Raw genomic sequence first — 25,213 nt, forward strand, 5'->3', positions numbered from 1 at the left:
GGCCGGCCGCTCTCCCCATCCGCCGCCTCTGCACAAGATCCCTTTTTGTTTCCTTTTACAACTAAAGAAACTCGGGGCGGCGGGGGGGGGAAAACGCGCCTGCCTCTCGCTCGGCTCCTACCGCCGCGTTTGTAATTCCCCAGCTGGGCTTGTTTGGGTTGGATTTTTGTTAAGTGACTCCCATGTCTTTTCTGCAGATTTCTTTTTAAGATGTTCTCCTCTCTCCCCACCCCCTCTCTCTCTAGAGATGAGGAAAAAGGAGGGGGGAAAAAAAAAAAAAAAAAAAGAGAAATGTTGAACGCGAGCCAGCTGGCACGCACAAGAGGAGACGGAGAAATCTGCACAAAGGAGCTTCCTCACTCACTTGCTGCTTTCAGCTCAAGAAATCACGCAGGGGAGGAGGGTTCGCTCTCCCCCATCCATCAGTCAAGCTGCAGCAGACAAAGGAGATTTACCACGACCCCCTCCAGAACTGCCACCCAACGGGGGCAGGATCCCCCCATCGCCTGCGCCCGGCAGGAGGCCGAGCTGTTGCAAAACACGCCGGAGTGCGGGGCTTCCAAACAAGCTGTTCGGTGTGGAACAGAGCGAGGTTTGGAACGGAGGAGCTGGGCTCGCACCAGGCGCCGGGACAACTTCGGTGGCTCTCGGGGCCGGCACCGGCGAGCTGCCAGGAGGGAGAAGCCTGAACGCAATTTGAATAAAATGGAGCCACCCTTCTTTTTTTTTTTTTTTTTTTTTAATATGGAGGTGCACCCCGCTGAGACTACATTTTCCAGCATGCACTGCAGGCCGAGCGCGGCGAGGAGCTCATGCCGGGACTCCCGAGTTTCCGTAGGCTGAGCCTTGACACTGGAGATGAACCTGACACGGGGCAGCGCTCGAGTCGTGAGTCATTTGTTGGCGTTCTCGAGAAAAGCCTGAAATACTTGAGTCCAGGAGTTACGAAAGCAGGACGGACGAGGTCACGGGAAGATGCGCAAGGGGAGCAAAGGCCTCTCCGGTGGGGGTGGCCGGGCAACCGCCCTACCTGGAGCAAAGCTCAGGAGATTGAGTAGTTGCAACGCTCACCTGCTACCAAATACACTCACCTGCTACCAAACACACTCTCGAGTGTCAACTTCACATTCATCATCAGGCGAAAAAAATGCAGCTTGGATCAAAACTCAACCCCGCATCCACCTCCATCCGCCCACGACCTTTACGGCAACGTTCGACAATACTACGGGACGCAAAGACGTCCAGCAAAATTGCAGATACAAGATAAGGGCGCACGGTGCCAGATCTCAACCTGGCTGTGTTTGAAAAAACACTTCAGATTAGCTGAGGCTGTTTGCTTCTTCTTGACACTTCTTTAACCCCGGCGCCCAACACGCATTCAGGAGAAACTCCATGTAGAGCTGGAAAACCCAACGTTCTCCAACACGGCTCGATGGCGAAGCCGCCCTCGGCACACCCCAAGGAGCCAAATGCAACTGGCGGCGATGTCGCCGGCACACGAAAAGGGGGACATGAAAAGGAGGAAAACGTTTCAGGCCCTCTTTAATGTCACAAAACAGAGAAAACTGGAACAAGTTCCCCTTGAATCCTCCCATCACTCTTGGAAGTGTCATTCAAAGTCGCGATTTTTCACTTGCTCGCGCCTCCAGAGGCCCCAGTTCTTCAGATTTACAATTATTTCATTTTGATGTCTCTCAATCCTTGCATTTTTTTTTTTTTTTTTCCGAGCTACCTACATCTGTACTGAATGAAACACGACTCGGATTTCCTCTGCCAACACACGGGGAAGTCTAGAGCTTTGTATTTCAAGAAAACTAACAGCAAGAGAAACATCCTTGAAGCGTGTGGTCCCTGGCTCGAGCAGGAGGGGCATCAATACCTACAGACCCACACAAAGGCTCCAAACATCGTTTCTTTCCCGTGAAGGACAGGAGGCAAATGTCACCTTCTCGGTGCTCCTGCTTGTCCTCTGCTGAACACATTTCTCCAGTGGGAAGCTGAGCAAGCACCATCATTATACGTCAGTGGGAACGTACGTGTCAACACGACTCAAGTTGTAGAACTGTAGAGTAGATCAGGTTGGAAGGGTCCAACCTCTGGTGGGAAAGGGAGCCCAAATGAGATTTTCCACCACCCTGTCCATTGAAAACCTGCAGCATCGGGAACTCCACCACGTCCCTGAGGAGGTTGTTTCAGTGAACGATTGTAGAGTTCAAAATCTGAGAGCTGACAACACCCCAGAGCCCGCTCAGCAGCCCCAGCGCTCACATCCACATCCAGAAACATAAACTGGTGCCCAGCGCTCTCAACACTGGGCTGTACTGGGAAAGAGGAGACCAAAACCCACATGCACGGGAGAAAAAGAATTCGGTGGGTAAGGTGAAAGAGCTGGCTTTCTTCCTGCAACCTCTGATCTCTCCTGAACTAGGTGTACTCAACAGTTGTGTCTGCACATGCGGAACTCCACCACGTAATCGCCGTGCCCAAACCTGCAGGCCAAGGTTTACCAATAACGAGAATTACAGCCCCGTCTTCACCCCAAACCAGCGTCCCCATCCGGCAGCACCCAGAGGCATCACCACGGGGTTCGGCCGCCGAGGGCTGACACACGGACCGGTGGCAAAACCAAAAAGCAACCCTGTGAGCAATAACCAGCCAGGATTAAGCGGGGAGCGCTCGGGATGAGTCTCGGCTAGACAAGCCGGCGCTACGGCTCATCGGAGACGCTGCCGGCAGCACCAGCCGCGGCACGGCCGCTCTCCCAGCACCGCAAAGCCCATTCTCGTTGAAGCCGGCCAGCCGTGCTGCTGCCAAAAATAACACGAAACACTCAAAACGGGACCTCTGAGCAAATTTGTTTGGCACCGAGCTCTGCAACGCGATGCTCCCCATAGGGACAAACCTGGGGGTCAGTCGTCCCTCGAGCGGGGAGCTGGTTTCCACCGGGAAAGCAGAGCAGCCGCGCGGATTTAAAACCGGTCCGGTTACACCCTCGCTAAGCCCAGCGCAGAAGTGGAGTGATTTACGAGAGGCTTAAAGAGATTGGAATCAGCGGCCTGTCCTCACGTGCAACCTAGAAGCGGGGTAGAGAGCATGTTAAAATAACCAAAAAGGCTTAGAAATTTCAGATAAAGCTCTGCGTGGGCTGGAAGATTGCCAGGAGTCTGAGAAATTCAACAGCCAGAGGAAGCAGCAAGATGGATGTGACCAGGAAAGATCCCCCGAGCATCAGTCACGGAGACAGGAAGAAAGAAGAGCTGGCGAAGACCAAAGACAACCATGGGGCATAAATAACCACGGGGGTAAATGTCAGAAAAATGGAGCTCGGCCTTTTCCCCAGCTTGCCCAACACTGTCAGTTTTGGCAGCAGCCCAAGCTCCATGGTGCTGGTGAACCTACCAGTCGTACCCTTCCCTTTCGGGGCTCTGGAGGCACCAAGGCTCCCCATGTCCCCGTGGTGGTCCCAGTCCCAAACTGAGGCTCCCGTGGTCGCAGCCGTCTGGCTTTCCAAAGAGGATCCTCCTCCACGGAGCTACATCGGGAAAGGGGAACCGCAGAGGCGGGGAGGGCTCCGTGCCGGTCAGCATTGTGGCTCTGTCTTCTCCATCCAAAGGAAGAGCACCGGAGTGGTCCCAGTGGAGCGAGTCCAGTTGGAACAGCAGGAACATGTGCCAGGGGAGGGTCAGGTTGGACATGGGGAAAAGGTTCTTCACCCAGAGGTGCTGGACACTGGGACAGGCTCCCCAGGGAGGTGTCACGGCCCCAACCTGACAGTGTTCAAGAAGAGACTGGACAACGTCCTCAGACACACGGTGTGACCTGTGGGGTTGTCCTGTGCAGGGACAGGAGTTGGACTTGTTCCTTGTGGGTCCTTCCAACTCAGGACGTTCTATGGTTCTACGAGTCGAGCGATCCCGGTGGAGCAATGCTGCCGGTCACAGCCCCACCTCGACAGCAGCAAACATGGAGAGGACAGACAGACGCGCGCTGCCAGGGCAGGGAGAGCTGCTGGGTTTTATTTTTTCTCGGAGAAGAGCACACAGGCAGCCTTGGCCATTCCCCAGCCTTCAGAAGAGGACGAACATCCCTCTGCTGCTCCAGAAATGAAGGAGCTGCCACTTCACCTATTAACGCCTTTAATTCCCTTCATTCAATAAGCAATTAGGGCACCTTGGCTGCACCAGCTAAGGCTTCATTTGCAGCGGAGGACGGGCCGGGCGGCTCTAATCTCTCTTGCTGTCAAAGCCACCAGCCTAGGAACGATTTGGGGAAAAACGACCAGGCTGCAAAATAAAGGAGGAGGGAAGGCGCCTGCCGACGGGGACCAACGCAAGCAGAGCGAACGCCGCGCCAAGAAATCCCCCTGTTTTTCTTTCCCCGGGAGGGATAATAAATAGGTGTACTTCACAGATTAATAAAGCGCATTTGCAAAGCTACGATATCCATCAGAAAGTTGCTAATTCACGCTAATGACCCATTGCAAATTGCCAAATTTTGTGAATTAGCCAGCATGGAAAGGAATACAATAAAAAACCAGTGAGGAGCATGCATCAAAGTGTACTCGGCTTATTTTGGTCGTTGTAGTTCACTTTTAATTACTTGTGGTGATAGGGAAGGAACAGATTAGACGTGAAACCCAAGCAAAAATAAATGGGAGATCTTCAGGACAAGAAATTTCATCTCGGCATCGGCTCCGACGTCTTTGGGGAAGGAGCAGAAATTCTCCTGGAGATTAGCAAGACGTAGAGTCATTCCACACCTCATTTTCACTCCTCGAGAAGCTGAAAAGCAGACAAGACTCTTCCCAAGTCATCCTTTCTCCTGTTGGAGGAGCACCGGGATAACCCCGACCCAGATCTCTGCAGTCGCGCGAGCCACGAACGCTGCGTTTAATCGAAACCACAAATGGGCTCAGCAAATTTCTCAAAATCCTTCTCAAACTGCCTGGTTTTGTTAGCAATAAATCAGCGCAGCCACACCGTAAACAAGGAAATTAATTGTATAAGTTGAGTGCTTAATGTTTAAATACAAAATATCAAGGTTCTCCTGAAATTATCCTTATTCATCCATAAAAATGCACTCGCATCCTCTTTTATACCCGCACACATCTGAGCTGATGTGGAAGCGGCTACGTCAGTGATTTTTGTGCATGCGAAGGACGCGCAGCTGCAGCAAAAGCAAAACAACCTCTTGGTTTCACCTCAAAACCCGATTTTTCACCAAAAGTGAAACAGGCGTTTCCTTATAGGAAATTATATCAATTGAAAAAAAATAAATCACACAAGCAAGTAGAGTCACAGAGCAAGTTTCCCGGCTGGGCCATTCTCTATTTTCCTTAGACCAAAACCTCACTCCTTCCTCTGCGCCCACGTCACGCAAGGCACCGAAAGCGCATTTTCGACGCGTGGCAAAAGCAGCCGCGTCCCAGTGGGATCTTTCTTCCTTCCCCGTTCCTCGCGTGAGCCGACCCGGGGCCACCAAAGCTCCGGTTCAGTAGCGACATGTGGCCACCGATGGGCTCGCAGGGCAACCACCTGGTGCAGCCATCCGACTTGTGACTTTACCAAATAAATTCCTCGGGGAAGGGACCAGGTCTCCCCGTACCTAGAGAGCCCACACGTGCGTGACTTGCGCTCGTGGAGCATCAGAAGTGTCACACGAGGGCTGCAGACCATCCCCAGGCGCTTCGGAGACACCGGTGCCCCTCAAAAAAATCTTTCCGCAAACCATCGGCTGCGAGGAAACACGGGGTGGGCTTGCGAACAGCCCCGCGACTCTCGCAAACTCAAGGCTGGGGAAACATCGGGCCGTATTCTGCAGAGATCAACACGGACTTCACCTGGACCTCAGGGGGAAACCAGCCCGTCTGCAGAGCGAACCACTCGCCGAGTTCACCGCGTCCAAGCGGCCGAGCGCGGCTGAAGTGTCACCAGCCCCTGGCAAGGTCACCTGCGGCCCCAGCTCCTCTCGGCGCGTGACGCGCCCCCGGCCGTCCCCTGGCCACAAGCAGCAGTGTCAACACTCAAAGGGCAGAGCTGCCCCGAAACAATATACCTGGGACCATAAATACCAGCTGATTTACATAATACTCTGGCTAAAGGGGACAAAGAGGCTTATTGCGTTCCAGCTGGGACTAGGATTGCATCAGCGCCCGCAGGAGCTAATCCCAAGCGCAGCCGAGTCCGAGCAAGGTGCGAGAGCTCTTCCTCTTCCAGCCGGCGCAGAAATCCCCCTTTTGAGCCAGGAAATTCTGAATAAATCACAGCGTCGAGCACAGGACAACGCTCGGGTCCCCAACCACTGAGCCCCGGGATCTCCAACCTCCGGCACGACTCACGGACATTGACGCTGTTTCCGTAGGATGCCCAGAAGTGCTAAATACACAAGGCAGCTTCTGGTTTTCTTTAATGTATGCAATTAAAAAGATAGTGTAAATATAATCTGGAGGCAAACTGCAACTCAACCCTGGCCGGTTCTCAACAAGAACAAACCAGACGGAGCGAACTCTGGCCCTTCCTTCTTGTTCACCCATAATAAAGACACACAAGCTGTTAGTAGCCTGAGAACCCCTCAACCGCCTTTATACGTTGCGAGCCCTTTTTTTCCCCCCTCAAAAAGGCACATTTTCAGCTCTCCTCACGATTTCAAGGGAAAACCTTTAGAGGCAGCAGAAGCTGTGGCCACCGACGTCCAAGTTGGGTGCAGCGAGCGCAAGGGGACTTTGCAACCCCGCAACTGCGGAGAGGGAGAAATTACGGACACCCAGCACGGGGATACGGACAGACAAACGTCCCGTATTCGCAGCAGCTTCTCCACTCCCCCCCCAAAAATAACATTTTCAGCACGCGCAGAGGACACCACGACGGGATAACGTGTATTAAGAGATGCTTAACGAGCAGCCTAATGGCGACTCGCAAAACACACAGACCCTCCGCTGCAAACCGAGCGCCCAGCTTGGAAAGAGGCAAAAAAATAAAACAACCCCCACGTCCTGGCCATACTCAATTACAGATCATTACGACTTGCTTGATAATTAATTTCCTCCGGTGGCTCTAACTGGCTCGTTGTCCTGAACGTGAGGCCAGTTTAGGTGAAACATTAAATCCTTGTCTTTTTGCAGCAGCGAGACGGCCGAGCGCACGTCTCCTTCCTCAGCCAGCTCTACCCAGAGGAGAAAACCTGCCTGGATGAACGAGGGCAGAAAAGGGCAAGGATTTTTTGTTTCCAGAGCGAAACGGCTCCAAAATAATAAATTATAAATTATTTCTGGTCAAGAGCTAATCGATAAAATAAGGCGAGGGGATTTTTCAAGCGCCGCGTGTGTGCAGCCGTGTACTGCCAACAAAGAGCTAGAAATGTGCAGCATAATCCGAGGCCAGAGCCATCCATCGCACAAAGCGTGGAAATAGGTTTTCCTGAGGATGTCCAGGCGGTGAGCGCCCAAACCAGCCCCGGCGCCGAAATCCTTAATGTTCTAGAGGGGGGGAAAAAGGGCCTGTGAGCTCTGTGGTGAGTGCCACGCAAAACGTGTGTGTCCAGCAGCTCCTCCGAGGGAAAAGGCCTTCCCAGAACGGGGGGAAAGGAAAGAACAGCGGAAAAAAAGCTGGAGGTGGAGGGGAGCCAAGTGTGGCTCACCAGAGCTGAACCTGTGACCTTCCCCGGGGTCGCTCCCCGCTCCGCGCCCACGTTGTCACCTGCGGTGTCACCCCCGGGACGGACCCTCGGAGCTGGTCACCCAGCGGGTCCCCCCACGCAGGGACCCCCCCACGTCCTGCAGCTGGGTTTGCCCCACAAACACACACAGTCCTGCCCGCCAAGGGCTTTTGGGAACGGTGAGTCTTCCGCCAGTCGGCCCCGTGAGGGGCTGCGTCCCCACACACCCCCCCAGCGGGGTGAACAAACCCTCGCAGGGTCCCTCCGCTCCCCAAACTCCGCACGAGGAGGGGGGGGACAAGAAGGGGACAAGAAGGGGACACCCCCACACACACACCGGGACACAGCCGAACCCCATCCCGCGTCCTGCCACCCCCCGGCCCCACCGCACCGTGCGTGGTGGCCCCGACCCCTGTCCCGGCCCTGACCCCCCCGCGGGGATCCCCGACCGGGACACGCGGGTCCGCACGCCCGGCCGGGGGATCCGCAGCCCGGCGGAGCCGGTGACCCCGCGGCCGCAGGGGGGTGACCCCGCACCCCCCCCCGACCCCCACCCCGGGGCGGGGCGGGGGGGGGCCCGCTCCCAACGCAGCACGGGAGGGGCTCCCGGGGTCCCGCGGAGCGCGGCCCCGACGCTCAGCGGGGGGAAGCGGCCGAACAACGGCCGCGGGGGGCGGGCGGCGCGACCCGGGCCCAACGGTCACGGGGAGCCGGGCCCAGGCCCAACGGCCGCGGGGGAGCCCTCCCCGCCGCCCCCCGCGCACGCCCCCCGCACTCACCCGGCTCCGCTCCCCTCCCCGGCGGCCCTAAGTCTCCTCCATGGGGCCGCCTGGCCGCTCGCCGGCAGCTACGGGCCGGCCGCCGGGGCCGCCATGCCGCCCAGCCGAGGGCCGCGCCGCGCAGGCCGCGCCGGTGTCCGCCTGGCGGGGCGGGGCCGAGGCCGCTCGGCTCCGCTCGGCTCCGCTCGGCTGCCGGCGGGCGCGGCAGCCCGGAACCGGATCGCACCGGCGGGCGGAGCGGAGCGGGGCGGCGCGCCGCAAAAAGCGGAAGGCGGAGCGCAGGAACGGAGCAGAGGGAGGGCGGAGAGCGCCACCCCCGGCGGGGAGGAAAACTCCGCCCGCACAATGCGGGGTGGGGGGGGGGGGCGCTGGGAAAACGCGGAGACTGGATTTCTGCGCAGGAACGGCGCGGTTTTTTTCCACCTCGGAAAGCGGGGGTGTAAATTTTGGGGCGTGTTTCACACGCTGTGTGAGACTCCGTGGCTGGAGAGGTTCCCCCCCAGTGTTGCGCTTTTGGGGGCGCTGGGCAGCAGTTCAGCTCACCCAGGCGGTTTTCGGGCTCGGAAGGACCCGCAGGGAGCGGGTAGGGGGGGTCACCACCCAGGGTACACCCTGGGGTACCCACACCCACCCCAAAACCCCACAATGTTGTGTCCCACACAATCATTGTTCCTCCCCAGGGGGGTCTCCGGTGCTGGGCGGACAGAGAATCTTCGTTCCCAAAAGCACCCCAGTCCCCAGGGATTGTCCCAAACCCTCCGCGTCCGACCCCAAAGCTTCAGCACCAGCCCCAGAGGAAATTTCAGCTCACCCCCAGCCCTGGCCCCAGGACACCCCAAAAGAGATGAAGAGGAGAAACTCTTATCACTACAGAGGAGAAACCGCCCCCGCGGGGCACAAACCTGAGATGATCTATATCAACAAATTCAGGCCACTTTTTACTAAAATTTTTTTAAAGCGCTGGGTGAAAGGTTTTGCGGGCGCTCAGCGCTGATTTTCAGCGCATCCCAGACCAGGGATGCTGCTCCGGAGGGTGGGAAAACCAGCTCCTGCCGGGAACACACACCAACCCAGGGCCCGGCCGGTGCATCAGCGCTCCTTCCCGACTAAACCATAAATTATGTCATTAATACAGGAGGAAAATAAAAACACTGCCGGGCACCGCGGCTTCGTTGGAGGTGATCTGAGCACCCGATGGCGCGTTTTGCCGCGAGGGTGAGCGCCACGATCCAGCCGGATGCCCGCGGGATGACGAGGGGGAACGTGACATCCTTGGGGCTGGAACCCGCAGGTGACACGCAGCGATGTAAAGGACGGGGAGGTGACACGGCAGCTGCCGCTCTCACCGAGGGATCCTGACGGGATCCTGATGTCCCGGGGGGGGTTGGTGGAAGATCCCACTGTGTCACCGAGGGCGCTGTGGTCCCGGGATGAGGAGCAGGAGCTGCGGCACGTGGGACGCTGAGCGCTCCCGCCGCCCCGGTGCTCGGTGTCCCCAGCATCCCGCTCGCCCCAGGCCGTGCCCGGCAGCTGGGACGCCAGCGGTGTTTTGTGGAGACGTTGTCCGCCATGGAACCGGCGGCTCCTTCTCCATGGATCTCTCTTCTCCCTGGAAGAGCATCTTAGGACCACCTTGGCCAACCCCTTCCACCCCCAGGAGAGACGCTCCAGGCAGCTCGGGCAAAGCGACCTCCATGTCCTGCCTGTCTTACCCGGCCACCAAGGCCAAGTCCTCTCCCGCCCCTGCTCCCCACAGCACCAGGACCCCTGGATGTCACCCCAAGCTCCCTCATCCCCCTCCGGCTCCCCTCCTACGGGCACTGCGGACATTTCCCCTTGTTTTCCATGGCACAAGAAGAAAAACACGTGCAGGGAAGTCACCAGGGGTCCCAGCACTCTACTGGTGCGACACGAGGGACAGGTGGACACACCAGAGGAGGACAGAAGCGCTGGGGCGTTCTCTGTGGTTCTCAGTCCCCCCAGAGCAGGGTGGGCTCTGGGGAGCGAGGAGAAGCACTCGGACCACGTCAAGGCAGAGCCCGGAGCGATGCGGCACAAAGAGCTCACAGCCCAGCAAACACCAGCGCGTAACGCGCACAGACACGGCAATGCGGGGAGCTGCTGGACGCGAAGGGTGGAAGAAAAAAGGAGAAATTAATCTTATTCCAAAGGCAGGGTGGGTTTTTAGCTCGTGCACACAGCTGCTGGGCAGGGGGGGCGCAGCTTTTGCAGGGTGGCTGCTGCTTCGAGACAAATCGGGAGATAAGGACACGCATCCGTGGAGCCCAGCGCTCACCCCGAGCCCTCCGCTTGTTTGGAACCATCCCCCTCACGCCCCATTTCTCCCCCACGCCTCAATGTGTCCGACCCCAGCCAGCCAAAAGGCCCCGAGGGGCACATTTTGGGGAGGGTGGACGCTGCCAAAGCCACCTCGGAGCTGCGGAGACGGGCAGCGCATCCCATCACACTCCACCTCCCACCGCCCGCAGCGCAGCGTGTGACTCGCAGAGCTGGGTGAAAACACGTCTCTTTTAATGCTTTTGGAAAACAAGGGGTAAAGCAATACCTAAGAGCGCTCGGGGATCCATCTTGCACCCGCTTTCCAGAGCCAAGGACCATCCTGTCACCCTTCGAGGACCATTTGTCACCCTTCGGTGGCCACCGGGTGCTGCGTGGGAACCCGTTGCCGCTCACCCCATCGCTTTCTGCTTCATTAACCCCTTCTTCGCTCCCTGATGGATCTTTGCATCCAGCTTCCCTGGAAAGAGGGGAGAAAAAAACCGCAACAAACCCTCATCAGTCTTTATTTTTAAATGCTATTTGCAATGCAAATCAGCTGGAGGCAGCGAGGTCTCCTCGTTAGTGTGTTCCTGTCACATTGGATTATCGCGCTTGAGGAGCCCGGCGCTTCCAGCCGCCGTGGTTTCCCTCCGCAGGCACGACACCGCGGAGCCGGGGGCACAGGGACGCCGAGGAGGGGGAAATTCAGCGACGAGGAGAGGGAATTAACATCCCGCCGTGGCCGAGGGGGGAAATCGATCCCTTCGCTCGCCCGCGGGATGGATGTCGCGTTCGGAGGAGACGGGGGAACATCGAGCACCTCAGCCGGGTCCCTCGGGGGGAGCGAGCCCGGTGTCACCCCCCGGGGTGACACGCAGCCCGTGTGGTCCCTGTGAGAGCCGCGATGCTCCAGCCCCAGCAGATCTCATCCCGGGCTCCAAACCGCTCCCACTTTGGCCACTGCTCCAAAACCCACCGGTAAATGCCCGTGTGCTGTGAGAAGCGGGTGCTTGGCCAGAGAAAATGGCTCCAGACCAGCCAGAAACCATCATCTTCACTTCAAACCAAGAAAACGTCTCCATTTCAGCCAAACGAAGAGTCCGACAACGCTTTTCCCAGGAGGGGGAGGTCACAGAACTGCTTCGCTCACGGATGTCCCGGCAGGACAACCCGGCCTCCCTGAAACCGGTTTCTCCTCCTTCGGCGTTAGTTTTGGGCCAGCCTTGGTCCTGTCTGACCTCCAGAGGGAAGCTCAACGCACCAAACCCACGACAAACGCAAAAAAAAAAAGTGAGCGAGGGTTGACAAGTCATCATGCCGCAGACTCCGAAAGCGATCGGGAGGCTCCTCGGCTCCATCAGCAAAAATAAAGCATCACGTGGGTAACCTTTAGGAAAAGGCTAAAAATCAGGCAACAGCCCCTGTGTCCCTTTCTCTTCCCGCTCAATGATTTAAGGATTCTCGCCTTGCGCTGCAGCTCGTCCTGGTTGGTTTTTTCCCCATCCCCAGGGTGCTCGAAACAACTAACTTGCAACGGAGAAGCATTCGGATGTCACCGCGGTGAGTTCCGTGCTGTCACCTGGCAAGGAAAACGGTTCCAGCTTGGCTTCCCAACATGACAAACTGGCATTTTGTCATGGCTTGAGCCAGGCTTAAATGAGCCCAGGGCACGCAGAGAACTCAGGTGGGGCTGTGAGCCAGTGCCTTTCCCTTTGCTCTGCATCCAGCTTGCAGAATTAAGCTTTCGACCGCCTGGATGTAATGCCAGCTCCTCCGAAATCAGTGCCTGACCCCCACGGAAGGTCAAAGGCTTCCCTGCTCCTTCCCCCAGCTGTCACAAATGTCACCTGGACGGACAACGTCCCCTTTGGGGAACGTGCAGCTTCGGAGCTCTCCCCGCCTTCCTTCTAGGATAGACCAACCCTTTTCCAGGCAGGAGAACGTCACAACACAAAGGAGACGACGGGAAAGAGCCGTCCCGTGGAGGACGGTGCTGCCCGCAAGATCTGAGCATCGTCTGTCACCATGGGCCCAACGCACCTCGCAGACATCGCTGCAAAAATCAGGGAGGAAAGCGAATTGTTTCGCCCTGCTCGATAGGCCCAGCAGGGCAGGAGTCAGCCCAGCACCCAGGGAGAGACCGATGCTGTGGGAGAACGGAGAGGGGGAAGAAAACCTCAAAACCAACAAAAATAACCCCACGCTGTGCTTCATAACCCTTATCAACCAGTCCCGAGAAATCCTGCCGCTAGAGAACTCCTCCCAGCGAACCGCGCTGCAAATGAGACGGAAAACCCGGGCATCAGCTCTGCTAAACGAACAGCCAAGGCTATTTCTGCTTATGCTGCTTTTAGCCCATCAAACTAATTTTTCCCGTCCCCTGGAAGCGCATGTGGAGCCACCTCCAGGCTGCGTGGCGAGCAGGCCGCTCACAAGGCTGTGGTTGACCACAGGCTCATCCCGCGTCCCTCCTTCGGCCTTTTTTCTGGCAGCAAGAATAAGCAGCAGCCCACAGAGGGGCTGGTGGCTCGTAAAAAGGGACTAACGACGCTGGCGAGCGCGGCACGGGCAGATGCTGTGGTGCTTCCCCGCGAGCTGTGCCAGGACGTCCCGTCCCGCGCGCCTGCGGATGGAGAACGTCCATCTGGCCCCGCAGCTCATGCAGTTTGGAGGAGCTGGCGCAGATCACAGAATCACAGAACGTCAGGGATCGGAAGGGACCTCAGAAGCTCACCCAGTGCAATCCCCCCGCCGGAGCAGGAACACCCAGATGAGGTTACACAGGAAGGTGTCCAGGCGGGTTGGAATGTCTGCAGAGAAGGAGACTCCACAACCTCCCTGGGCAGCCTGGGCCAGGCTCTGGCACCCTCACCATGAAGAAGTTTCTTCTCATCTTTCAGTGGAACCTCCTGTGTTCCAGTTTGTACCCATTGCCCCTTGTCCTATCGCTGGTTGTCACCCAGAAGAGCCTGGCTCCATCCTCCTGACACTCCCCCTTTCCATATTGATCACCATGAATGGGTCACCCCTCAGTCTCCTCTTCTCCAGCTCCAGAGCCCCAGCTCCTCAGCCTTTCCTCACACGGGAGATGCTCCACTCCCTTCAGCATCTTCGTGGCTGCGCTGGACTCTCTCCAGCAGTTCCCTGTCCTTCTGGAACTGAGGGGCCCCGAACTGGACACAATATTCCAGATGTGGCCTCCCCAGGGCAGAGTAGATCTGCCCGAATATCATGTCCCGAGCCAGGCTGGTGCCAGACGCGGATCAGCTGCAGACACCAGCGCTCTTTGTCGAGCGTTTGCGGAGACAGGAAGAGGCGTTTGTTTGGAAGGAAGCAACATCTGGGGAAAGGGGAACTGAAGACAAAAAATAAAAAAATTACAGACGTATTCGAGTCATTAAACAAACACCTACAGATCAAAGAGGACAGGGCAAAGGTTGCGAACTCATATGGCAACGGCGAGCGGAGGTGGTGATGACAGCAGGCACGAAACGCCGAGGGGGGCATCTGGGGAAACTTTACTACTTACAGATCTTGAGTTTTCCTTTGATGGGAAACTTCACAACCATCTCCTGGGGATTTGTGCAGATAAAGACAAACGGGGAGCCGGACTCCTGGCTGAGCTCGGGGTACTGTGGAACAGACACACACACAACAGGGTCAGAGCCGCTCGGCGGTCAGGGGCAAATCGTTATTGGCGAGATGGCTTGTATCTAGGCTGTGGCAGCTCGGACTAAACCAGTTCAAGAACTTTTAGCAAAAAAAACAAAACCCAATTTTTTGGGGGGTCTTAGAGCGAGCCCCTCGCTAAGCCTCTTCTCACTGAGCCACGGCCAGAACTTGCTCCCTTTTCGGATCTGCTCACTGAGCGCTCTCACCCTTTTAGAATCACAGAACAGTTTGGGTTGGAGGGCCCTTCCCAGCTCCCCCAGTGCCCCCCCTGCCATGAGCAGGGACATCTGCACCAGCTCAGGTTGCTCAGAGCCCCGTCCAGCCTGGCCTGGGATGTCTCCAGGGATGGTTCATCCACCACCTCTCTGGCCAACCTGGGCCAGGCGCTCACCACCTTCAGGGCCAACAATTTCTTCCTCGTGTCTTTTCAGCCCCCTTTAGCACCGACCTGTGTTTTGCTGCATAAAAGTTGTGGTTTCACCCCTGCCTTAAGCTGATCTAAAGTGTGGGGTGTCCATAAAGCAGCGCTCGGGGGCCCTGCCCTCCCAAACTTGTCTGCTCATCACCTGCTTTGCGCTGGGACAAGCACAGGATGGATTTTGCAGCCCGATGCTTTCCCAAATTCACCTGACCAGGGATGCGGGTACTGAAGCCGCTGTCCCAGCTCTGGCTCCATTCCCACAAATCTCAGTCCTAACGCAAGGGCTTTGAGATCTGGAGAGAACACACAGCCCTTGGGATTCGGCTGCATCTAAAGGGTAAGCGGCACAAAAACCGCTCGCAATGCGCCAGGTCGATGGCTCCGAGACGCCGGCCGTCCCCGCACGGGGCTGGCTCTGTATGCGGAGGATACGGAGAGAATTGGCTGTGATGAAGATGTGGAGGAATTTTTTCGGAAGGGTATAAATGGGTTGTTTCATTAACCACGGGGAAAAAGAACAACAAAAAAACTACTCAGCGAGGGAAGTGCACTGAAGTCCTGTCTGAACGCAGCTCAGCCTCACCGGCATGTTCAGAAGCAAAACGCAAAACGGTAATAAAAAAAAAAATGTATATCCCACCCATGGCTTCAGATTCCCTGTTGGCTGCAGAGCTCCAGCCCGGGAAACCCTCTTCAAACGGACTGCGGAAGCGGTTTTTCCTTCCATGGGAAAACCGCTTGCTTTTTATTTTTTTCCGCTGCGCTGCCTCCCTCGAGCAGATCCATCCCGGCTGCTGGAGGGGACAGGATGCCAGAGCAGATGGAGCAGCGTGTCCTGGCAAATCCCCCATTTGTTCCTAACAAATGACTCCTGGGCTGTGTGTTTGCAAAGCTCTCACCGACCTGCCAAGAGGAGTTGGGATTTGCCCCGGAACAGCTGGGCCTGGCAAGGGGAGCGGGACCGCGGCGCTGCAGCGGGGCTTGGCAGCCGGGCCAGCGGTTAGGGCAGATTTACAGAAGCCTGACATGGATTGGAACAACCAGGGAAAGCGTTTCCAGCCCCTCTCGTTTTACAACAGCGTGAAAGAGCCGTGCACCGAGTGAGAGGGAGATGGACGTGCCCTGAGCTGCTCTGTAAAGCAGAGAGAGATCTGCGCCACACACAGCTGACCTGCTGTACCCATCTGGGGCTGGACGGGCTTCTCCCTCTTGGTTTTTTTTTGGATGAGCCACGTTACTTGACTCATTTCCACCGCTCCACGCCGATGCCAAGGATTTTCATCTCCCATCTGCGGGGAAGGAGCTTGGAAGGTGAGAAAGAGCCAAAGCGAATATCCCCAGCCAGCGCCTGCTGAGTGCGAAACACCGGCACCGCGTTATTGCTCCCGGCGTGACGCAGGTGACCGGTGGCCCTGGCGCAGCCGGAGGAGTCGCCCAGCAGCTCCCACACCAGCATGGCCTCGGGATGTCCCACCATAAAGCTGTGGGACAAAGCCACCGTCCAGACCTGGTGGCAGAGGGGCCCCGTCCCCTCTCTGCTACAAGGTTCAGGCAGTGGGTCCTTCGGGCAGGTTTTGTGTCCGGGACCGGCGCGTCGCAGAGGTTCTGCTGCTCCCCAAAGCTCCTCAGCCACCTTCTCCCAGGAGGACCTGGACATCACTGTGTTGCTGGACATCACCGTGTCCACATGTCCCACTTACCGGCCCTCAAAAAAAACAGCCAGGGTGGTTTCTCCACTGACAGCTTTCACCTGAAACCAGAACCAAACCTTCAGCTCCAAAACCTCCCAGCTCGATGCGATCCCGAGGCCAAGGCGGATGCCACAGCTGCAACTCGGGTCGACGCCTCCACGCCGCAGCCTTTCATCTCTGCTCCCAGGGTACGTTTCTGTGCCAAATCCTTCCGTGTCCTGCCTCCTAAAAACCTCCGTCCTTCCTCTGGCATCTTGGTCCCAGGAGGCAGGAAGGAGCCCCTTGTCGAGTTGTACATTTAATGCTTCCTATTGTACCCACTCTGGAAAGCTCTGATCCTGTCCTGGTGAACAATAAAAGCAGAATATTCCTGCCGGAGCTGAGAAAAAGCCGTAACCCTTTCTTCCGCCTGGAGAAAAGATGCTCCCAGATGGAGAAACTGGGGCTGAGCCAACCTAATGGCCAGGCTCCCCTCTTCCCCCAGTCAATTCAACTCGTTCCCCCTGCAGAAATTTAGGGAGGTTTTGGGTAAAGTCAATTTTCTGCCAGGTTAATGGGCTGAACTGCTCAAAGAAGGGGCCAGTGAAGCAGGTGGCCGGGGCCTGGTAGGAACCAAGATTCCTCTTAGAATCTTGCGAGAGGTGGGATGTGCTCGCTGCAGCTCCTGAAACCGCTGCTGCAAACTGAACAGAGACACAGGGAGATGCTCTTCTGCTGCACGACACGTCGCCAGGACCAAGAGTGCGTTTAACAAGCTGCCAATGTTCAACTACCACAGAATCATTTTAGTGGAAAAGACCCTCAAGATCATCGAGTCCAACCATAACCCACCCCTGGCACTGCCCCATGTCCCTGAGAACCTCATGTCCGTCTGTCCAACCCCTCCAGGGATGGTGACTCCAGCACTGCCCTGGGCAGCCTGTTCCAATGCCCCACAGCCCTTTGGGGAAGAAATTGTTCCCCAGATCCAACCTCAACCTCCCCTGGTGCAACTTGAGGCCGTTTCCTCTGGTCCTGGCGCTTGTTCCTGGGGAGCAGAGCCCGACCCCCCCTGGCTCCAAGCTCCTTTCAGGCAGGTCAGAGATCAGAAGGTCTCCCCTCAGCTCCTGTTCTCCAGCTGAACCCCCAGCTCCCTCAGCCGCTCCCATCACACTTGTGCTCCAGAAACCACCTCCATGGACCTCGTTCTGAGAAGTCACTGGAGTTGTTACTATTTCCTACCCAAAAATCTCTCCCTGTTTCTATTGCGTCCCCTAAACTCGACGTCCTGTACGATCACCATGAGTGACGTCGCCTGTAGACACCTCTGCACTGCATCTACGCTGTCTTGTCTCATCACCAAGACCAAGACGGCCAGCGTGGCTGAACGGCAGGACTCCTCCGCCTCCGCAGCTCGTTCTGCGGCTCAGCTCGGACACCCGGACCCACCCATCCTGTGGCAAAGATGCTTCTCGTGTTGGCAGCTCCTCAGTTGACTTACGCTCTCGGCAGAGACGCTGCCACCAGGACACCAAACACATTCGTCTCCGTTACATTTCCAAAGCTGCCTGAGTATCTAAGGGGTAAAATACTCATTTCTCAATGTTTCTGCTGGAAGAGGTCACTCAAGCTGCTCTACAACCTGCAACACAGCAAGTTTAGGAGACGGAGAACAAATTTAACCCCAGCTACTCCACCCCACACTGCCCATCGGCACCTCAGCAAACCTGAGACTTGTAGTAATAGCCCAAAAGCCGTATCTAGTCTGCTAGAGAGAGAAGAGAGATCCTGTCCTCGGGAAAGAGCATCTGAAGCAGCAATTTTTTAAATAAAAGGTCAATTTAGAGGGAAACCACATTCCCTCTCCACAAGAGACCAAGAATCCAACCCAGCCAGGAGTCTGATGGGGGACGTTCCTTCCTAATTTCAACGGCACCCATCGTTATAACCCTGAGGGTGCCAATAAAGCAGGTGCCCGTACTCCAGGCTTTGACGTCGTCTCTACCCGGAACCAATTCAGCATTGAGGAGAAGGCGGCTACAAAGTCCCTCTACAACAAACAAAGTCCAGAGCCTCGAGAAGGAGAAAACCCACACTCCTCCAATTCTGAAGATGCGCAGGGAAGCTCGAAAGAGAGGGGTTATGCAATATAACGATGGTGTAAAAAGAAAAAATAATAAATGATTCAGCCTCTTCTCAGGCCTTCTGCCACCTCGGAGCGGGTTGGCGATGAGGCGGTGGGCGAGCAGCCGGCACAGCTCACCAACTGCTGCTTCAGCCCACTGTTTGTGATCGAAAACCCCACGTACCTCTGCGCACAGCGGTGGCTGCGCAGCCACCGCCCTCCTCGCTCATCCCATCCCCGCGGCCGCGCCGCTCGGGATGCAATTTGCTGCTGACAGGTCGGCAAGATCCGGCTGCAAAGGGATTAGCAGGAGAAAAAAAATAAAGAGAAAAAAAAAAAAAAAACAAAGCAGATCTCAAGGCAGCTTAACACGCTCAGAGAGAGGCTGAGGTTAAATGCAGCGTCTGAGTACGAGCTGGAAAAGGGAGCTGAGCAAAAACAGCCACAGATTCACCCTCGTGCTGGAGCCGGCACTTTGAACACACATTAAGTGACTGTCAGATGTCCCCAGCAGCCACCCCAATCAAGCTGTGAGCAGGGCTAATTGCTAACGAATGTTCCCTACGCTTCGTTTTCACCGTCCCTCACCTCCCGTCACCACCAGGAATAGCAGCAGGGCTGCCCGGCCGCCCCACACCGCAGCCCACGGCGCAAGAGCAAAGGAGGGGATGAGCCACGATCAAACACGAATCCACCTTCTCTGGCTGTTGAGAACAACAACAAAAAAAATCCTGCTCATCTTTCCCCCCGCCAAGCAATCTGTTAAAGTCAATATTTTTTTCCCTGACTTGGGTGAAGGCTGCAGCGGGATGCGGGGGCCGTGTGGTGACAACGTGGGGACCCTCAGCTCGTCCCGATTCCATCTCAGCACTGAGAAACAAACCAAAAGCATGGAGAAGGGTTGTTCTGAGCCCCTTGATTTCTTCACCCTTCCCGATAAGCTGCGTTCGGGGTGCCAGGAGCCCAAGGCAGGGGAATCGAGAGAGAGCGAAGGAAAAGGTGCCGGGGGATCCAAACCATCGCTAACGAGACGAGCTCTGCTCAGCGCATCCGAAGGACAAAGGCACCACGTGCAACGGCGTCACAAAACCACAACGCTCCCCGGCAGCCTCGCTAGCGACCTTTCCAGAGCATCTTGTGCTCTCATTAAAGGTCTCCGGACACAAAAAGAGGAGGAGGAGGAGACCCAGGGTGGGAACAGCCCCACGACGAAGCCAGAGCTCTTCGTGCCCATCAGCAAAGCGCGGCCGAGAATCGCCCACTGGAAGCCGTCGTCCTTCATCGTGTCCCCGCCATCCTCTCCATCACGCCGTGGCCGTGGGGCAGCGAGGAGGCGGTGGGGACGTTCTGCGAGGTTAATAATGGAAAGGGTTGAATCATTTTCCTGGCGTGGGGGAGCACAGCTCGCTCTGCCAGGACACCAGCTCCAGCGTTTCCCCACTGCTCTCTGAGAGCTTCGGAATAAAAGAGGCAGCGCTGGAAAGCAGCGCTGTCTGGAAAGAATAAAAGCAAGCGGAGCCCATGTGTTGGCAAGAGAGCTCACCGTAAAAAAGCGTTCAAAGGGAAAAAAAAAAACCAAAATCATCTTGGCAGAGACGGCGGCCCCTCTGAAAGAGCAGGGCTGCTGCACCGGCGGCGATAAATCAGCGCTCCCCAGCAGGCAAAAACACGCGCCGGGCTCTTTCCCGGGATGAGAAGCCCCTCGGCCACATGCGAGGGAGAGGACGGGATGTGGGACACCCCCGGGAGCTGGGGACAAACGCCATCGCCCCCTTTTCTGGGTGATTTGTGGGAAAGGCGGATCCGCTCCTCTTTCATGCCTCATAAGCTTCATAGCCGTCAGACTAACGTAACAGGTAATTAACTACTAAACAGCCATTTTCTCCTCCTCTCCGGAGGGAAATTGTTCACCAGCCAGCTAGAAAATGTTTCTTTAGTGGTTTGCAAAGGGGAAAAGAAAGTGGGGAGTTTCTGGCGAGCGCCGCAGCCCGAGGGGCATCGGCAGCGATGCCGGCGACGCGGACACGGGGACGCAGGAGAAATGGGGCCGTCGGAAACGCGAGAGGTGATGCTGATCCGGTTGTTGGTGCTGCTGTTGGTACCACCATCAATAACCCTCAGATACCCTGTGGACCTTTGGCTGCGGCCGATCCAGCGCTCGCGGCTCAGTTATCACGGTCTGTCTGCAGGCAGGAGTTAAATATTTAACATCCAGAGGGGAAAGTGAAGAAACCGCGTCCTCGCAGGGTGCAGAACCAGCCTTGGAGAAGAGCTGTGCCACGCGGTGTCCATCCCTATCGCTTTTCCAAGGGTCGAAGTGCTGTTTCCCTGTCAGACGGCAGGAATCTCCACCGCCTCTTTAAAAGTATGTTCATTTTGGGGGTTCTTTAGCCAATCTTCCCAACCCAGCCTTGACCCAAAGCGCCGCCGTTTGCCCAAACGTGACACCCGACCGGTGACAGGAGCCAGGAGATCCAGGTTTGTTCCCGCTCTGTGTCACCTTCTCCTCAATCAGACCTTTTGGAAAGGGCTTGCAGAGCACCGAGCCCTTCGCCGTGAGGTTCGAGCTCCCCCGTGACACCATCTCGCGTCGCACTTTCAACTCGGAGCACGTTTTCCAGCATCATCTTTTAAGGACCTGTTCCCTCTGCCTTCGCACAGGCCAACCGGGCTTTTGGCCCGGGAAAAACATCAAATTTTCCTAAACAGAGACCCCGAAGCAGATCCAATTTTCTAGAAACACCGATTTTTCTAGCCTGAGGCAGAAACATCCAGGCACCCGAGAAGCTCTACACACTGCTCTTGGCCACAGAAGAGCCCGTGGATGCAGAGCAGCCGCTCCACAGAGGCCGGGTTAGAAAAAGGATACGCACCAACGTTCAGGCCAAATCAACAGAATGAGCGAAAAGAGAATAAAAAAAAAAAAAAGGCAGGATCGCAAAGAAACACAAACAAAAGGCGGCAGCCAAACTTTTGTTTGAAAGCCTGTCAGGTCTAGACTGCAACGTGTGAGGAAGGAACAGCTCGAAACCACAGCTGCTAATGGTTATGGATTTGGCAATCAAAATGTCTTTTGTTAAAAAAAAAAAAAAGGAAAAAAGGAAAAAAAAAAGTTAACTGCCTTGCTATTGAGGTTACAAACCGCAGCCTTGATGCATTGTTGCAGTCAACATCCTCCCCGCTGCTCCTGAGCGCTCGCAGCTGCCGCTGGCACAGCCCAGCTGGCACGGGCTCCTTTGCGAGGATGCGCGAGGGATCGGGTGGTCCTGCCGTCCTTCCCCTGCCTCCCCCAGCCCCGGCACCATCGCCGGGACAAAGCGGATCCAAGGAGGGATCGCGCCAGGATCCTGCGCGCCGGCCGGTCCGACCCATCCGCTGGGTGTTCTCCACCTCCCTGGCTCCGTGCTCGGATTCAAAGGGCAGGGGAAGCAATTAAAGCGTAATAACAGCACTTTGAAATGCAGATTTAATATTCCAGCTTGTGCGCTCTGATTTGTAAAAGGCTGAGCAGTCTGCGGGGAGAGCTGGGGACTCGGCGGTGCCGGCAAACGCACCCACCCCGCTGGCCCTGAACCTGCGGCCACCAACACCCTCCTGCAGCTCAAATCCCAGCCCGAGAAACCCCCGCCCGCGGCAAACCCGACAAGAAGGGCTTGAGATGTTTATAGGGAGCCTGAGGAAACCGGGTGGACTCGGAAAAATATTCGGTGGTGTACGAGGCGCAGCTGAAAGAGCTGTTTTCAGCCTCCCATGCCGAGGGACGGAAACCTCAGCCCCAGCACTCGCGCCGTGGGATGAAAACGGGCGAGGAGGAGGAAAGAGACATCAGGGAGAAGATGAGAGGAAACCAGGGCACCTGCTGCTGCTCGGAATGCCAGCAACCTGCTAGATACGGCCAGGCATGTCCAACAGCTCCATCAAGTCCCTTCAACCATCAGAGCTGCAAAGCAAAGGGGTAAAAACGGCGCAGCACATGACGGAGATCAGCCGAACTTCGGGGAAAACGCAATTTTGGTAAAAGCAGCCCTGCACTGATAAGGCGCCCGCGGCCCTGCCCGGGTCTGCTGCAGCAGCCGCGTCTCCCCGAGGCTGGATCCCAGCGACGTGACGGGATTTCTCAGGGCAGGACCAGGATACGCACCCGAGCGACCGGTCTGATGGGGGTGACGAAACGGGTGACACGCTGAGGAAAGCGGAAGCAAGTGGAGCCCTCGGGCATTCCTACATTTGCTGCGGTGGTTTTACTCTGCAGCTGGCAGGTTCCCTGTCGTTTGGGGACATCAACCAAAGGGTGGTCACAGCTCAACCAGAGCAGCAGCCAAGCTCCAGGTCAATTTGATCAAACGCTCGGTTTCAGGATTAATAAAAACCAACACCAAGAAGATGGCAAGTATCATAAGTGACCACATTTGAAAGGAGAAAAAAAACCCACCTCCCAGATCACTGCCTAGTCTGCGGAGATGGTAGCAGAGGCTAAGTCCACAGTCATCATTAATTAAGTCATATGCTTCAGCCTTGGCTTCGTTTTTTCCCCTGGGTCTGGGAAAGCAGAGGAGAGGGCAAGCTCGCCTCTATCATTCGATTCCTTTGGCATGTTAATGCATTCCTAAATTAATCATCATCGAGTGACAATCTCTCCTTCATCTTAACAGCCCGAGCAGTGGCCTCAGAAAACCTGCTGGCTCAGGCGAGGCAGCTGGAGCCTCCACGGGATCTCCGCTGGAAACCAAAGTGCTTCGCATCGGGAAAAACTCCCCCGTGTTTTACCGGCTCTAATCCGAACCAGCTGCTCCACGCCGCTCCCAAAACCACCAACCGGGGGGAATCGGTGCGGCGAGGAACCGAAAAAAGAGACGCGGCATCCCCGGGTCCCCGCAAGCAACACCTGATACCACTCGGGCTGGCGGAAGATAAATTTGGCTTCGGGGAACTCGGGGACCTGCCAAGTTCAAAGGCCCTTCACTGGTTTGCAATCATGAGCAGCCCCCCAGATGGCTGCAGGCGGAGGCAGAGCTGATTTGGCCCTCAAAACCCCGCGGAAAAGAGGGGCAGGAACAAAACCTTGGGATCGAGGAGGCAAATCCGGCGTGTGGGGAGCAAGCGGAGGCGCCAGGGCAGCCCCAGAGCCGCACAAACCAGCCAGGAAACCTCCCCTTTGGGGACCAGGTCCTCATAAAAAGTTTCAATGTATTAACATTTCTCATGTTCTTTGAAGCGCACGTCAATGCGCGTGTTTGTGTTCCTCCCTCTCGTTAACTTCTTTCTTAGGAAAACATGACCAGCGGGCTATTGTTCCTTTATTTGGAGATAATCTCAACATGCACTTTCTGCAGTTTAAATATAGACAATTTCTACCCTTCTCCTGCACTCCTGTTTGAGAATTTAAGGTAAGTTCTGGATGCTTGGTGCCCAAGCCTCATTTTTTTTGCTGTTATTTTCACGGGGGAGGGCAAGAGATTAAATGCAAATTTCCTGAGAGGGAAAGATGGAGCCTATTGAAATGATAGCTGCAGTCTCGTGGCACAAAAATAGCTTAGACATGTTCCCTTGTGCAGATTTAGGACACTAAGTGATCGCCTAGAAATGAAAAATAAACACTTTACTCCCGTCAAACATAATTACCCAATATTTCAAGCCGAGATAATAGCTCCATCTCGATACCGGCGTGTGTGCACGCTTGCATTCAAAATAAGTCCAAACACACCTATCAACGACTAAAATAGCGGCAGCAGAAATGTTCCTTTTTTCCAGTTGAAGTAATAGTCTCTCAGATCAAAGTCATCAGCAAAATGAACGCGGACTTCGGAGCACATTAAAGCGGTGTAAATGTGAATAGTTCCCATTTGCTCCAGCCCTCGCCAGCCCCAGCGAGCGCGGCTGAAGTCACCGACACCTCGCGCGGGGAAAGAGAAGCAAAAGCAGCTCCGCGCTCTGCTCCAGGTGCCGGTGACATCAGCCCGGGGTGAGGAAAAGCCGCCGTCAACGCTCAGATCTCAACGGGGAGGGGAAAAAAAAATCCAAAAATACCAATTTGCAGGTCACCTTTAGCGCAGTAACAAAGGGATCATTGTGGTCTCGAGCAGGGTTTTTTGGGTGGCTGCCACAGAGAGAAGGAAACGAGCCCAGAACGAGGTGCGAGATGCGCAAAGCTCCGCTGGAAATATTGAGATTGAAGAGCGACGTGGAGGGAGCTCCGGGCAGCGCAACCACCCGCTGAATTCGGAAACAGCTTTTGCTGCTTTGGTTCCCTGCGATCAAACCAGGCGACACTCGATACCTGGGCTGGACTCTCCAACCTGATAATAACTCCTGCTCCCAGAGCAGCTTCGATCCAAAGCTCGCAGCTCGGAGCGGTAAAACGAGGCGTAAAGAAGCTCTGCCGGGGAAGCGCCGCTTTATTTTCCACGTGGGAAAGAGACCCAGGGGAACGGATTAAACCCGTTCACGCAATTAGCGGCACAGCCGGGATTAGGGCGATGTCATCTGACGTGCCGTTGATTTTAATCGCAAGGACGTTCCTTCTCAGCTTCTCCTCCGCTCCCTGCCAGCGACCGCAGATCCCGTTGTCATCGCTTCTCCTCACGATCCGCAAACCACTTCAAAAACATCAATC

The 25,213-nt window shown here is 56.1% G+C and overlaps 2 protein-coding genes across 7 annotated transcripts in view; both read right to left on the reverse strand.

Annotated features, from left to right (window-relative positions):
• The window catches only part of ZNF609 (zinc finger protein 609), a 59,299-nt gene extending 50,754 nt beyond the window's left edge, over positions 1-8,545 (reverse strand). For all 3 annotated transcript variants that reach the window (XM_065641436.1, XM_065641435.1, XM_065641437.1), the window contains exon 1: positions 8,433-8,545. The gene's annotated coding sequence lies outside the window, so the exon portion shown is untranslated. The remainder of the gene's footprint in view (positions 1-8,432) is intronic.
• A 2,398-nt stretch (positions 8,546-10,943) lies between these two features.
• The window catches only part of TRIP4 (thyroid hormone receptor interactor 4), a 29,622-nt gene continuing 15,352 nt past the window's right edge, over positions 10,944-25,213 (reverse strand). For 3 of the 4 annotated variants that reach the window (XM_065642031.1, XM_065642030.1, XM_065642032.1), the window contains exons 12-13: positions 14,242-14,344; positions 10,944-11,190 (exon numbers count right to left, since the gene is read on the reverse strand). In XM_065642031.1, coding sequence (XP_065498103.1) covers positions 11,123-11,190; positions 14,242-14,344 — 171 coding nt within the window. In that variant the 3' untranslated portion in view covers positions 10,944-11,122. The remainder of the gene's footprint in view (positions 11,191-14,241; positions 14,345-25,213) is intronic. The other variant, XM_065642033.1, reaches the window with a different exon arrangement.

The sequence above is a fragment of the Caloenas nicobarica genome, chromosome 10, assembly GCF_036013445.1.
Source record: "Caloenas nicobarica isolate bCalNic1 chromosome 10, bCalNic1.hap1, whole genome shotgun sequence".
NCBI classification, from domain to species: Eukaryota; Metazoa; Chordata; class Aves; order Columbiformes; family Columbidae; genus Caloenas; species Caloenas nicobarica.